At 29.8% G+C, this 13989-nt stretch overlaps 1 protein-coding gene across 3 annotated transcripts; it reads right to left on the reverse strand.

The window, feature by feature from the left end:
• Positions 1-174: 174 nt before the first annotated feature.
• On the reverse strand, positions 175-13729 carry LOC130891799 (kinesin-like protein Klp98A). Of its 3 annotated transcripts, none has more exons than XM_057796766.1 (21): positions 13531-13729; positions 13145-13214; positions 12789-13007; positions 12456-12709; positions 12041-12170; positions 11663-11927; positions 11398-11603; positions 10798-10974; positions 10148-10374; positions 9549-9674; positions 9135-9333; positions 8942-9079; positions 8092-8226; positions 7812-7928; positions 7503-7729; positions 6859-7105; positions 5846-6034; positions 5274-5435; positions 4590-4653; positions 4118-4296; positions 175-4049 (listed from the first exon to the last, which is right to left on the reverse strand). In XM_057796766.1, exons 1-21 carry the CDS (start codon positions 13575-13577, stop codon positions 3819-3821), a joined length of 3609 nt encoding a protein of 1202 aa, XP_057652749.1. In that variant the 5' UTR covers positions 13578-13729; the 3' UTR covers positions 175-3818. The 3 variants fall into 3 exon arrangements, with proteins under 3 accessions (XP_057652749.1, XP_057652748.1, XP_057652751.1); XM_057796765.1 differs by having other exon boundaries at positions 7503-7747; XM_057796768.1 differs by lacking the exon at positions 8092-8226 and having other exon boundaries at positions 7503-7747; positions 13531-13694.
• Between the last annotated feature and the right edge of the window lie 260 nt (positions 13730-13989).

Consider the following 13989-nt stretch of genomic DNA (forward strand, 5'->3'; position numbering starts at 1 on the left):
AACCATCAAATTTCATTACAACTCCAGTAAGCTTTGAAAATTCAGAAGTAGGTGAAATAGTTAAAAACTTAATTTTCTTGAAACAATTTTTGTCATCAACTCAATGACTTCACTATTTATTTATTTTATCGAGTATAACACTGAAATCTGGGAGTTGGGAAAAAATACTAATAATTAATAACAATAATTTATTTCAAGTTAGTGGATGTGTAACACATCAATAAAAAAAATAAGGACATTTAATATCGTACCACCTTCGTTAAATTTGTCATAAAAGCTATCGAACATCTCTTTTCAAGTAAATTAAACAAAATTTATATGTTTGCAACAACTACATTAGTGGTAATTGTAACCTGTTATAATCGACATGCATTTCAAACATATACTTGATCCATTGTAACATTTTAATTTGACCGTTAGAGATATTGTGTGTTAACAAAAATTTGTTTATTTGGAATTTAATTACAAAATCATTGGAAATTGAAATTATATATTCTATGCAGATAAAACGAATTTACAATGCAGCCAACACCAGTTTTTGATGGACAGTTATCACTAATAGAGTCGTTGTAAATATTTATTTACATAAAAATAAACAGTATCAAATTTTTTTTCTTAAATATACATACAAGTGGAAACTGGATTTATATCACAACAAATATTCTTTCAAAAAGTTTATCACATACACTTTTTGGAAATTCTATGTTTTAGGGTACAACTCTCTGGTCTTGATCTTGAGATATGTGGTAGGGGGTAAAATGTTGATAATAAATATACGAAAATGGTGGAGTGCTGGATACTAACGAGCAACTTCAGTAAAGAATGCAGTCAATCGATCGGAGTAACCACTAGACCGAGGGGAACAGTGAGCTGAAGATATAAAAGAATAGTATCGTACATTATGAAAATTTGAACTTAGGAGGCAAGAGCGCTTCATATAAATATTCATGGAAATGCTCAGAATGACCCTAAAATGATATACTTCATACGAGAGTTGTACCCTAAAATATAATATTACCTACTTTTTTGCTATTAGCAAGGATAATAATTTAAAACTATAAAATCGAGTAAACTCTTGATTATCCGTTTTACGGATTATCTGCGTTTTCTTTTTCTTGTGGTAAATGAATTAAAATAGTGCAAGCGGAATTTAAAAACAAAGTAGTTGTGTATTTGACAGATGGTTTTGTGAAATATTGATGGAAGAACTAGGTATTAGATACAAGAAAATGTAATGCTTGCTGGGAAGGCAACCCACTGTGAATTATTAAAAACTTCTTCTATATAAACAAATCCTGAAACCGGTATGGACCTAAGGGATTCAACTATGGGGATGTGCCAGCGAAAGCAACACCCAAATAATCCAGAAATTTCAAAATAAAGTGTTAAGGAGCATCGTTGATGCGTCCTTTCGAAATAACGATCTTCATCGGGACCAGGTATCCACTAAATTTGCGGCTCTTAAAACATGTGAACATCGAGGCACACAAGCTTCTCGACAAAACCCACCTAAAGAGAAGACTGAAGGGCGAAGCCTTTTGAGTTGGTATCTAAGTGCTTAGTGTAAAATCAGAGCAAAGTGCAGAATTTCCAGGTTTCTTTAAAAAAAAATTTGATATAACTTGAATTTTTCTTTACTTTTTGTTTTGATTTTTTGAGCTTATGAAAATTTAGCGGATTATCCGTGGTTGTCCTACTACCGAATATCACGAATAATCAGGAGTTTGCTGTAGTTAAAATTGCGTTAAAAAATAAAAACAATATTTTTCAAAAATACAGTGTCCTCAAAATATTTAAATAGTATCAATAAAAATATTTTGTTCAACTTGGGACAAGTTGAAAATTTATTACGTTATTTGTAAAGTACTAAAATCACCCTCTTGGATTGAAATCAAAATATTTAACTCGAATTGTTAAATATATTTTAAAACATTACTGTGATATACTTAAAATGTTTCAAAATGAAACTTTTATTCGAAAACATCGACTAAAGTTTACTTCAACTGAGAGAACGAGCTTCTCGTCTATTTTTTTCCGTCTCTGTCTGTATCTATACTATAGCGTGCCGTTAGAGAAGGATAGCCTAAACCTCTGAATCTCTATCTGGCTGATTTGTAGCCTCTATCTGTAATATCTCTATGGTTTCGATATAGGACTTTAATTAATTACCATTAAATGATCATTTTTTAGAGATTTCTCATTTGATTGAAATTAGGTAATTAAAAAAAAATGTTTAAATATTGATTGCAAGACTCCATCTACAAATAAACAGAATGCGCTGAGCGTTTTAATGAAATTTAATAACGCAGTAAATTAAAAAGAAAAATTACAACATATAATGAATAACTAACCATATCAGGCATGAATAACGAATAACAGAAAATTATGGTTTGTTATAATCGTTCAAAATTTATATACTTCGAAGACATTCTGTATAAAATAACAGTTATTTATTAATAAAATAATTGCTGATCGATATCTGTTAATATAGCAATTTTATAAACAAAAAAGTGCCACCAAATATACCCCTAAGTATAATGCACCTAATCTTCATCTAATTGTATGCACCGAGTTTGCTTAGATAAAAATATTTATATACTTATCAAGGATTTAGGACCAATTGAATTTTTTTTATGAAACTTGGATAATATAAGATTGCATACGATAAAATAACTTAGGATTGTGGCGGCCGGAACACTGTGCCATGGAAAGATAATTTTATAGATTCATGTAGGCAATAAAGCACCGAACCTCTCAATTTTGAACAAATCGGATTGAAATGGAATTTTTAGCATTCGCTTTATAAAATTATTGGTATCGAGACCATATTATATAAGAATGTTAAGAAAACTTGTTTAATAATATCTGCAATTGATAAAAATCAGGTACCCAGGTTGCTGATGATCACCATCCTCGAAGCTCCTACTGAAATTCATTCTCAATTAAAAAGATGCGATCACCCTCGAATACCTGAGCGTCGATGTCATATTTAGAAGCGTTCCTGTATCCGGAAATCATTGAAATGCGTACGTGGGTGATGTCAATGTGCACCCAATCCCACGGATTAGTTTTTGATGCCAAAAATTGAGAAAAACGGTCCGATGAAGCCACCTGATGCGATTTTTCGTTTATTCCCATGAATTTGTTAAGAAACTTCCGAGTACGATGTCCATGTTTTAGTGGATCAGGCCCTGCCGAGTTTTCTCAGTTGCCAGAATCGGGAAAATACGACATAAGAACGCTTCTAATACGATTTTCAGTTCGTTTGAACGAATTTGCAGGAAAACTCCGGAGGAGGTCATCCATGTTTCAATGTACCGGATCTCACGATGTTGTTGCCGTTGCCAGAATCGAAAAGGAGAAAAGTTTCGGGGGTATCGTTCAGCATATTTTCAAAAAAAAGCCTGGTGGATAGTTTAGTTCAATTTTAGATGACGTTCATCTGTAATTCTAAGTTCCAGGTTGGCGATGGACACATTTTGATCATATTCGGGATCAGAGAAAGCTTCTGAGAATCTGATTCCACTTTAAGTTATATTAACTAATAATTTTGCTTAGGAAATATGATGAGATTCATTTTTGCCTTATCATTATCCATTATGAATAATTTTAAAATACCAAAAATATTGTTTCAATCCCAATTGTTTATACATCTCCTATATTTAGACTCAATTTGTGCTCTATTTCCTCAACTTCTAGTAATTTGCAGCTATTTTTTTTCAACTTTAGATTCCTAAATAACTTAGTTAAACAAAATAACAATTAAAAAATATAACTTTAAAAACAATGTTGATATAAATGTACTTCAGCTTCTTACATCATGAAGTTCCATATTTTCCATTTTCGAAAACACCTTTTCTGAAAAAAGGTGAAAAATTGATCAAGGCAGCTTTGGTAATAGGTCCACCATATGCCAATGGACAAGATGGATGATTTTTACAAGTCTCCACTAATCTTCTCAAATATAATTCCAATTGCCTTTTTCTAGATTGAGCTACAGTTTCAGTATTAGAAAAAATTGTTTTTGATGGAAACGGTATTGCTGAAACCTAAATAAAAATTATATGAATCAAAAATTTTTATGAAAATTTAAATATTTTATTGTTCTTTATCTTACCTTATCTTTATACCTTGCTTTCATCGCTAGATGTAAGTCCCTAAATCGACTGTATCTTCTTAAAATTGTCCACCTTTCATCTATAGTATTTATTCTAACTTCGTATTCGTAATGTGTTCTACTACCTGCTCCTCTTAAGCAAAAGCTTGTTATAGAGACAATTGCATCGTTGTCAGTATCTAAAAGTGCATGTCTTTTAACTTTTTTTCTATTCTCTCTTAGATATACAGGGTGATTCTATATTTAATTTTTGTTTTAAATAACTTAGCAAATTGGTATTGTACTGAAAGTAGCTAATATTTTTTCTCAATTTTTTGATGACTAGTTATACAATGAAATTTTTTTTAAAAATCTAAGTCTCAGAAAAATACAATTTCAAAATACTCTTCAAAAGTTAATTAAGATGTATTGAAATTATTTTATTGAAAATATTAGTCTGAAAATTGTGAATAAAATTTAAAAAAACACTTACCAACATTAATGGACGGCATGGATCTGTATAAATTTTGATTCAATGGTGATAAACAGTTATGTCCCTGAAAAAAATTTTAGAATTATTTCTAATTAGTTTTACATATTACTAATTGGCACAAATAAGTATAACCATAAGATGTGCACATTTTGTAAAGGAAAAAAGTTATTATAAACCAAAACTATAAGGGCTTCAGTTTGAAAAACGTTAAAGTCTAGTAAAAAATTTTAAATTGACCCTAGATTCATAAATGTATGTTAGAAAACGCGTGTTTCAGAAATAACGTCAGACTCAGTTATGCGTTGGTATAGGATTGTCTTCTTCCGCATATTTCTCATATCATCAGGTATGTTAGTGAGCGTTTACAACCAGAGATAACTAACCCATATTCAAATTTCCCGCTGAACTCAAAATTTCAAATATTCCGCATTTGGTTATTTCCGATGCAGACCTGTCCCAGCCTAACAAATATGGCATCAAAATAGATTTGCTGTGCGATGTACGAAATAAGTACATGGTTGACGCAAAGGATATCACTTTGTCAGGGTTTCCATTGGCACATTTCTTCACTACTGAACACACCAAAAGTATCTGTGGTTGTGTTGTGTCCACTTTTTCTATCAGACTATGTATACAGATCTCATCTTGTACATTATTCTTGCTAACTAGATATAGATTAATTACCTGTATTGTTGGAGAATAAAGAGCAGAAGTAGACCCTGTATGTGTAGGTCTTATCGGACTAGGACTATCAATATCTTGCAAAGGATGTTCCGAAGTTGGCGATAAAGTCGATGTACAACCATATTTTAGTGACATGTACTGTCGTTGAAGATCTTGCAATACCTAAATAGATACAATAATAAAATATATAACAATTTTATGCTTATTGCCATATCTTATATTCGTTTCCGATATATATTGAAAATTTTTAATTTGTTTAAATAAAATATGCTTATGGAAATTGTTTTTATATAACAGCAGAAATTATACCAGATGTAAAGATTTAAGATTAGAAAAATGGGTTAAAAGTGTTACAAATACCAGTTTCTTATTCTTATTTTATTTTTTTTTAACTATTAATGAGCATTTTATCAACAAAAACAAAGAAGATAAATTAACATATACACACAGTCAAAGCAACATCTATTACAATCAGTAGAGCTAACTTGCATATTGGGGACTATTTTCAAAGCTTTGATCGATAACAATTGCAGTGTATACATACAGAGTTCGATAAAAAACGACATACTTACTGCAATTTGATTATCTAAGTGTACTTTCAAGCAATTGCCGTCCAAATTTTTCACGATAAGAAGCTTCTGTTGGGCTATTCTTTGAGAAAGTCTTCTTAAGTACATTTCAGTTTCTCTCCTTTTATTTTTCTTATTCGTTGGTGAACGGTTTTCTGTTGAACTAGTAGATTGTGAATCGCTAACCACCACCTTTTCACAAACAGACAAACAACACATGAAGCAAACATATTATTGAATAATACAACTATGAAGTCATTCCATTTAGTAATTAATAATAAAAAATTACAACAATTATTAATGGTTTCAACTTTTATTACTGTACGAAAGACAATAATGGGAAACTAGAAAAGGTAGTGTGAGATATATCAAACTATGAGCATTGTTATGACAATAAATTGTTTATATTTTTACTGGTAAATTTCAATCCCGAGGAAATTGAGTAAAAATATCAACTATAAGGAAAGAAATGTAAATAATAGAAGTTGAAGGTCACTAAGAACAGGGATCAAAAGTGTACTTTTAATAACTTAGTGAATAGTAGTACACACCTAGGGAATAAAGTGGTACTTTAAGCCCAAAAAAAAGAGTTTATGACCTGGGATGACTATAATTTGCAGAGGTGTTTGAAAAAACACTTTAGTTGTGACGTTTATACACTATTTTGTATGCTTTAGAAAATAATTGGGAGTAAGGGAGTAAACTGGTACTTTAAGCAGAGACTAAAAATATATACCCCGGAAGTGTTGTAATTTGTCCAGGAAGGATTAAATAACCTTAATCCTGAGATGTATACACTATTTTATGTACTATAGAAAAAAAATCGTTAAAGATACTCGAATAGACTGGTAATTGACTGATTTATAACCAATACTAACTCTATTCCCTAGTAGGTGCTGAATGTGTTTAGGTGTTTCATACCATAAAGTGACTAAAACACTATTCATTCGATATTTTTGTAGGTTAAATTGTTGATTCAAGTTTAATAAACAGTAATTTTTTTTTTGAATGTATACCTTATCTTCAGTGCTGGAAAAATCACTGTCATCTTGGGGACGAGAAGATGATCTTAATTCTACTCCACTATCACTCATCAAAGGATCTAGTTTAGTATCTACAAAACGAGGAGAGCAAGTATTTGGAGCTGTATGGTAAGTATCACTGCTTAATGTATCTGGAACATTATCAGGACTACTGGTGTAATTTACTTCACAGGAATCAGGACTTTCGACAGAATTTACTCTTTTTAAATTGAGAGTGAATCTGAAAATCCCAAACAATTCATATTTATACCTGCAAAGGTATTGATTAATACAAGGTGTCTCAAAAGAAAGTTTTCATGTGTTTATACTAATTATGAGAATGCATCGAACCAGATTAATTTTAAGGGTTACAGCAGTCAAATGTTGAAAATATTTCGCACTACTTTAGGGATGTTCTGCAAACACGGAACAAGGGCGTCGCAATGGTGCTTCAAATAAACTAACTCCATTTACCCCAAAAAGAAAACTTTCTAGTTTAAAACTTCAGTCTTTGAAGTAATCTGAAGTAAAATATATTGGGGCTTCTCTGAAATAAATATGTAAATACTGCAGTAATTAATCATGGTAGACATCACATCGACAAACTTTCTTTTGAGAAGTACTAAATACATGTTTACCCTTGTTTCTTTTCCTCGATTCTTTTTAATTCTTCTTCCGTCCGCTTACGCAATTTCAATTTTAAATTTTCTAAATCTTCATTTTGATTTTCGCTTTTAACTAAGGATTTTTGTTGATCTACTAAATCTACTATTTTTTTATCCAACAATTCTACATTCCTCTGATGTTCACATAAAGTTTCAACTCTCTTATTAAGTTCAGCTTGTAGCTCGGCTAATTCTTTACGCTGAAAAAAATGTATTTTCTCGATTTTAGGTCTAATTTATTTTTCATACAAACGACTTTTGGTTACTTAAAATTTAACTTACATGCTTATCAACTATATCTTTTATGACTGAAGAGCCTGTTATACCATTAAATATTTCAATAAGCTGATCGTTTTCTTCTGGTAAAAGAGGTGTTTGTTTAGATTTTGCTACTAATTCCTAAAAAAAATTAGATTTAACAAAAAAATTTCCAATTGTAACAAAAACAACACGAGAAGGTTTAGATTTTATTTTTTAGCGCCTTGTAAAATTAATAATAGTAATCACAATGAATTTGCAATCAATTAAAATCTGAAAAAAAAGAGTCAAAAAAATAAAATACCTGAAAAATATTCTTAGTTTTGGAACTTGGAAACAATATTTCGTTAACGTTAGATGAAACAATTTCACAAACGTTTGTCAGCTTTAGTAAAATGTCATGTTTTACATCCTGCAGGTTTGCACATTCATTTTCTATCTAAATAAAAAATAATAAATGAAAATAATAAAATAAAATAAATAAAATGTCAGTAATAATAAACTTAAATTACTGTATATCACTTAAAATCTAAAAATAGACTCTTAGTAATAATGATGCACCTAATACAGGCAAAGATGTACCATTAAATGGTTATCATTATTATTATTTAACATTAAAAAAATAATGTATAAGGAAACTGGTCGATCAAGTATTGAAATTAACAACAATTTCAATACCTTTAATTTTGTTTTATTAGCAATCAAAACTTTAAAATAGTTAATTGGCTTGTGAGCTCTTATTGGCATGATTAGGTCATCTCCAGTGATAAACCTTCAGGTAAATTGGTCAGTTTCTTTTGAGTAGGAGATTGATGTGCAGTTCTAGTCTATCGCAGTGTTTCATACTTTGATCTGCGATTACTTCTTACCAGACTTTTCTCTTCGTGAAGAATTTGGTTTTAAGCATACCAGAATTAAATGCAGAATTTTGGATTGGCTTCTTTGGATAATACTCGGAGTTGATTTGCTATAATATTTCCATAGCTGGACATAATACATCAAAATTGGTTTTCCAAGTCCAGTTTTTATTTTCTTCCTAGTCAAGTCAATTTGTTTTTGCTTCTTAATGATAAGTTTCTGTATGTTATTTTATTGTCTTCGGAAGACAATGATTATTGTGCTAATAAGACGGTATCAGTCAACTGTGTACTTACCTCAGAGAGTATCGTCTTTCTGTCTCTTTCCAATTTCTGTCTTTCGAATAATAACTCTTTTTCCTTTTGTTCCAACTCCAATTCTTTCTCCTTTTGTTGAGCTGCCAGATTCCGCCAATCATCTTGCAATTGACGGCTCTAAAAGAAATATGAATATTACCTAATATAATAAGTGAACAGGATTTGCATTTACCTGTTCCTCAAATTCTTTTTTAACTGTTAGCTTTTCAGCTTCCAATTTGGCTTGAGCCTGTTCCAAGTTCTTCTTCCTTTTTTCAAAAATTTCCTGCTTCTTCTCGAAAGCCACTTGTTCTTTTTCAAACTGTTCTTTTTCTTTTTCGAAATTTAGTCTTTTATTTTCTATTTCAGCTTTAACTTCTTCATCCGCATTCCTAAAAATATAATCGTCCCTTGGAAAGAAATTGGTTTTGATGTATTCTTAGTAAAATATTAGCTGATACTGGTTTGAAAAGCCATGGGTATAAAAAAAATAAGGATGTTCTATACATATGAATAACAAGACAAGACTCTAGTCCATTAATTTGTTTTTATTTTCATGTGTAATGTCAATTATCCTAAATTGCGTAAGTTTATTCAAAATACTTACATTAACTGTAGGTTTTCCATTGATATAGCTAAATCAGGTGTTGACCAACTTAAAAGACTAAGTCTAGATAAATTATAAGTTTTTTCGCCCTTTCTTAATTCTGCAGCCTCTGCAGGATCGTTAAATCTAAAATGAAAATACTGAATTACTTTTTTCTAAAAGAAGTAATAAAAAATCTAAATTGTGGAAATCCATAACATACGATTTTAGAAAAATTAAATAATTTGACAATATTCTGAGCTACTAGAACAATTTGTATTTTCTGATAAAACATATAAGTAAAATAGGGGGAAGTACCTAGACCTGCAATAGATATTAATAATAATTATTTGAATGAAAATTAATAAAAAACTCAATTATTAGGTGAAAAATTAGAAAAAGTGTTCATCCCAAAATGTACAACCAAAGGAGATACAAATCTAGAAACACTATAAGTAGCACAAAACGAAATAATTGTAATAAAAAAAGAATGTGAGAGATAACTAAACTTCTGCTATCAAGATGTAAAATTATAATAACTTAAGAGTCATCACTGCTTTAAATAATATAATACAAAATTAGAAAACCTCGATTAAAATAATAATTCAATCCTAAGTTACCTAAAAACGTGTGCTTTGCCTAGAAATATAATGCAACCTTGGGAAAGCCTTGCTGGTGATTCCAATAGCGTATTATTCAACATAACTTGCGCTCCTACTTGAGGAGTTAGAGTTGCGATTCCATTTTCAAAAGTTATGGTACAATGTTGAGGTTCCATTCCAGCTCCTTTTAATTCTATATCTTGTTTAACGTCTGATTCTTCAGTTCCTATTGTAGTTTTACCTTCCTGCAAATTACCACACCAAATAATTTAGCTTTTAGGTGTACATGATAATTTAATAAAATATATTTTAGTTTTTTGTTATGATTTGTCTTAATTTTATGTCCCATTTCAGTTTAAAATAACAGGTAAAAATCTGACAGTTCGAGCAACTCAAAATATTTTGATAAAGACCAAAGTATATCAAATCATCAAATTTTTACCTATTATTTTAAACTGAAAAGAGACCTAAAATTAAGACAAATCATCACAAAACATAAAAAAAGTCTACAAAGTAAAAAGTTGAAGAAAATTATATTTTAATATATTCAAACATTTGACTAATAAATATTTTGTAAATTAAACAAGTTCTTTATCGCATTAAGAAAATTTTTAATATTTAAATTCATTAAAATATCTTTTATTTTATTATACATTGATCTGTCTTACTTTGAGGTGATACAATGTAACACCAGTCGTTAAAGGATCATCGTCAATTGCAACTAAATGTGGTCTATCAGAATCTAAAACTACTCCCGGACCAGCTTTTCTTAAACCTAATGCCCTTTGTTCTCGAAGAATGGCTTGTGCTTCTCTCCATTTTCCAGTCCATTCCTCGGTTAATTCCTAAAATAATCCACAGTTAATTTGAGAGACAAGAGAACAGAAAAACTAAAATGAATAAAACAAAACTGATAAGAAAAAAATTTTAAAATAAAAAGTTGATGAGTAAACAAATAAAAATCCAATTTAAATATTTTATTACAATAAGTACCAAAAGTGGAGCAGAGAAAAGTAGACTAGTTATTACTAAAATCATGTATGGGGTATCGTATACACTGTGACCCAGGTTTATATAAAGGTCCGACAATCACATAAGACAACTTAGAGGTCTCAGTAGCAACAAGGACAGAATATATATATATATATATATATATATATATATATATATATATATATATATATATATATATATATATATATATATATATACATATATAAATCAACTAAAAGAAATTTTATCTAAATCTTGTTTATGCATTAACTCACCTTTTCTCGAGCTTCCTTTTCATGAAGCTGCGCCAACATATCACTTCGTTGTTCACAGAACATCAAAGCCCTAAGTTTACTAATTTCATCTCTCAATTCTCTTATAAGTTTAACATTGGGATCCTCGTTAACAGTAGGTTTGTTAATTATGTTCTTTGCCCTATTAGCATATCTGAGCGTACTTAATGTCTCACCATAATTACAATCTTCAAATTTAGAGGTTAAAGAGATCTTTATATATTATTTGCTGTTATATATAACTTACCTGCTGGACTGATAGCAGCTATCATAATAGTCTTGGAATTTCCTCCAAGACTATCTTTCAATAGCCACGTGAGGACGGAATCTCTGTAAGGTATGAATGTAGCTTTTTTGTGGCCATTTTGTTCGGCTGACAACTCAGCTAAAGCAGAAATAACAGAACCTAAAGTAACAAGCGATTTATTTATATGAGCACCTTCTTTTAGTCGTTGTCCTGTAGCTCCAGTTGCATCTGCTCTCTCACTACCTGCTAAATCAACAAGATGAATCTGAAAGGGAATATATAATAGACAGTAATTATTTCTAATAGTATCGCTAGTAATTGAAAAGTCCCCACTTTATTTAACTCAGATTAAGATAGATTTTTAACAACAGAACTTACTTTTGATACTGTTTCACTTGGAACTCCATCACAGTATCCTGCTTGGACAAAAGTAATGGTGAAAATAGCATGACTTCTACTACTAACGTCATTCATGTTTGTAGCTGCAGTGGTTCTGTGAGAATTTCCCCTATTTCCAAACATAATTGAATAAATAGAGGAATATTGTACATGATAAGGGGTGTTGTATCAAATCAATAAAATAATGCAGGATATTGTCAAAAACATTTTTTGAAAAACGTGCTGAATAAGAAATATTTTCTAATAAGCATTTAAAATTTTGAAATACTTGGAAACTCTTATATTAAACTTGAAATGTTTTCCATAATCTGGACATTTTAACATCTTTCTTAGGATACTTAGAATAAAAAAAAACTGCAAATTAATTACACTAATCATTATATTTTACAGTTACCTTTCCATACATTCCTGAATGTGTCCAAAATTAGTAACGAGGCATGTGGTTAGTCCTTGAACATAAGGACCCTTTTTAGGATGTTCTCTAACTTTTAGTGAGTTGTTATCTCTGTCTCTAAGTAAATCAGCAACTCTTTCTTGATAAATTTCAAGATAACTGACTTGCACTCTATGAGTTGTTCCTCGTTTAGAATTTTCTGACATCTTTTCAAAAAGAGCTTTACAAATTCTTGGAATAAGTCCTTGATTATCCTAAATAAAAATAATAACAGCTTGTTACTGAAATCGAAAATAATAGAAGTAAAAAAGATATATATTGAAGAAAACTCACTGGTGATCCCATCATGGTAAAAGTTTTTCCACTGCCTGTTTGTCCATAAGCAAAAACACATGCATTATAGCCCTCAAATGCACAATCTATAACTTCTTTTCCCAAATCATTGTAAACCAATTCCTGAGAAGCATAATTCCCTGACGAACTGTCATGAGACCAATATGAGTAGTCAAATGTAAATTCTTTATACCTAATGCTTTCATCTCTTGTATTAGCCTGTAAAAAATATATTTTGTATTACATCTATTGCTTACTACACAGTAATTTTTTTAAAAATATAACTGCAGCTGAAATAAAATAAGTAAAAGTCGATTATAAATATACCTAGTGTAAGACAAATTAAATTGACTTACTTTGCTATTTAAAATTCCAGTAGTTTTTCCCTGCATTTGTATAATTAGTTGAGCATCCATATCAAGCTCCCTACAATAGATAAGTAGCAATTGAGTGCAAGTATCAAATATAAATATTGAACACTAACTAAAGGGTTTAGCAGATCATTACAGATAATGATAAATTTAATGGTTTGGTCTATAAATATATAACTAAGTCACATATTTAAATATTTTGAACAGGATAGAAGATTTAACATGTACGTATGTGATAAAATGATAAGAAATTGATTTTTAAACTGTTTTATTTCATTCAATTTAAATTTGTTCAACTATTGTAGCGTGTAACAGACATACTTTTCAGAAGTTCATTAGTCTTTTTGTGCATTCATCCATAGAAAATTTACCTTTGATTGAAAGGACGTACTCGAACTGCTACTTTTACAGATGCCATATTGTTGAAATTATTTGACCCTAATTAAATAAATTACATAAAGATAAGCACTAGAAGTAAATCATCTTTGTTTTGATAAAATTCGTTTATTTTGATTTTTGCCTTCACATACCACACTCTGATTGTCAAATCATAAATGAAAATATACACATAGATACTGTGTTCGTTTAGAATTCGGTGCAATGTGTACTTAATGACGTAGCTAAATTTAACAGAGTTCGTTAAATAATTTTTATTTAATAAAAAGTAAAAAATTATTATTGTAACTTTAAAATATAAAAGTTATAGTTTTAAAAATAATGATAATATTAAGATGTATTATTGCAAATAATGATTGTAGAATAATAAACTCTATTAGTTGTAGATATATGATCATTTTTTAGTCTGTATCCGTACTTTATATAAAAAAGAA

Source organism: Diorhabda carinulata, chromosome 3 (assembly GCF_026250575.1).
Source record: "Diorhabda carinulata isolate Delta chromosome 3, icDioCari1.1, whole genome shotgun sequence".
In the NCBI taxonomy this organism is placed as follows: Eukaryota; Metazoa; Arthropoda; class Insecta; order Coleoptera; family Chrysomelidae; genus Diorhabda; species Diorhabda carinulata.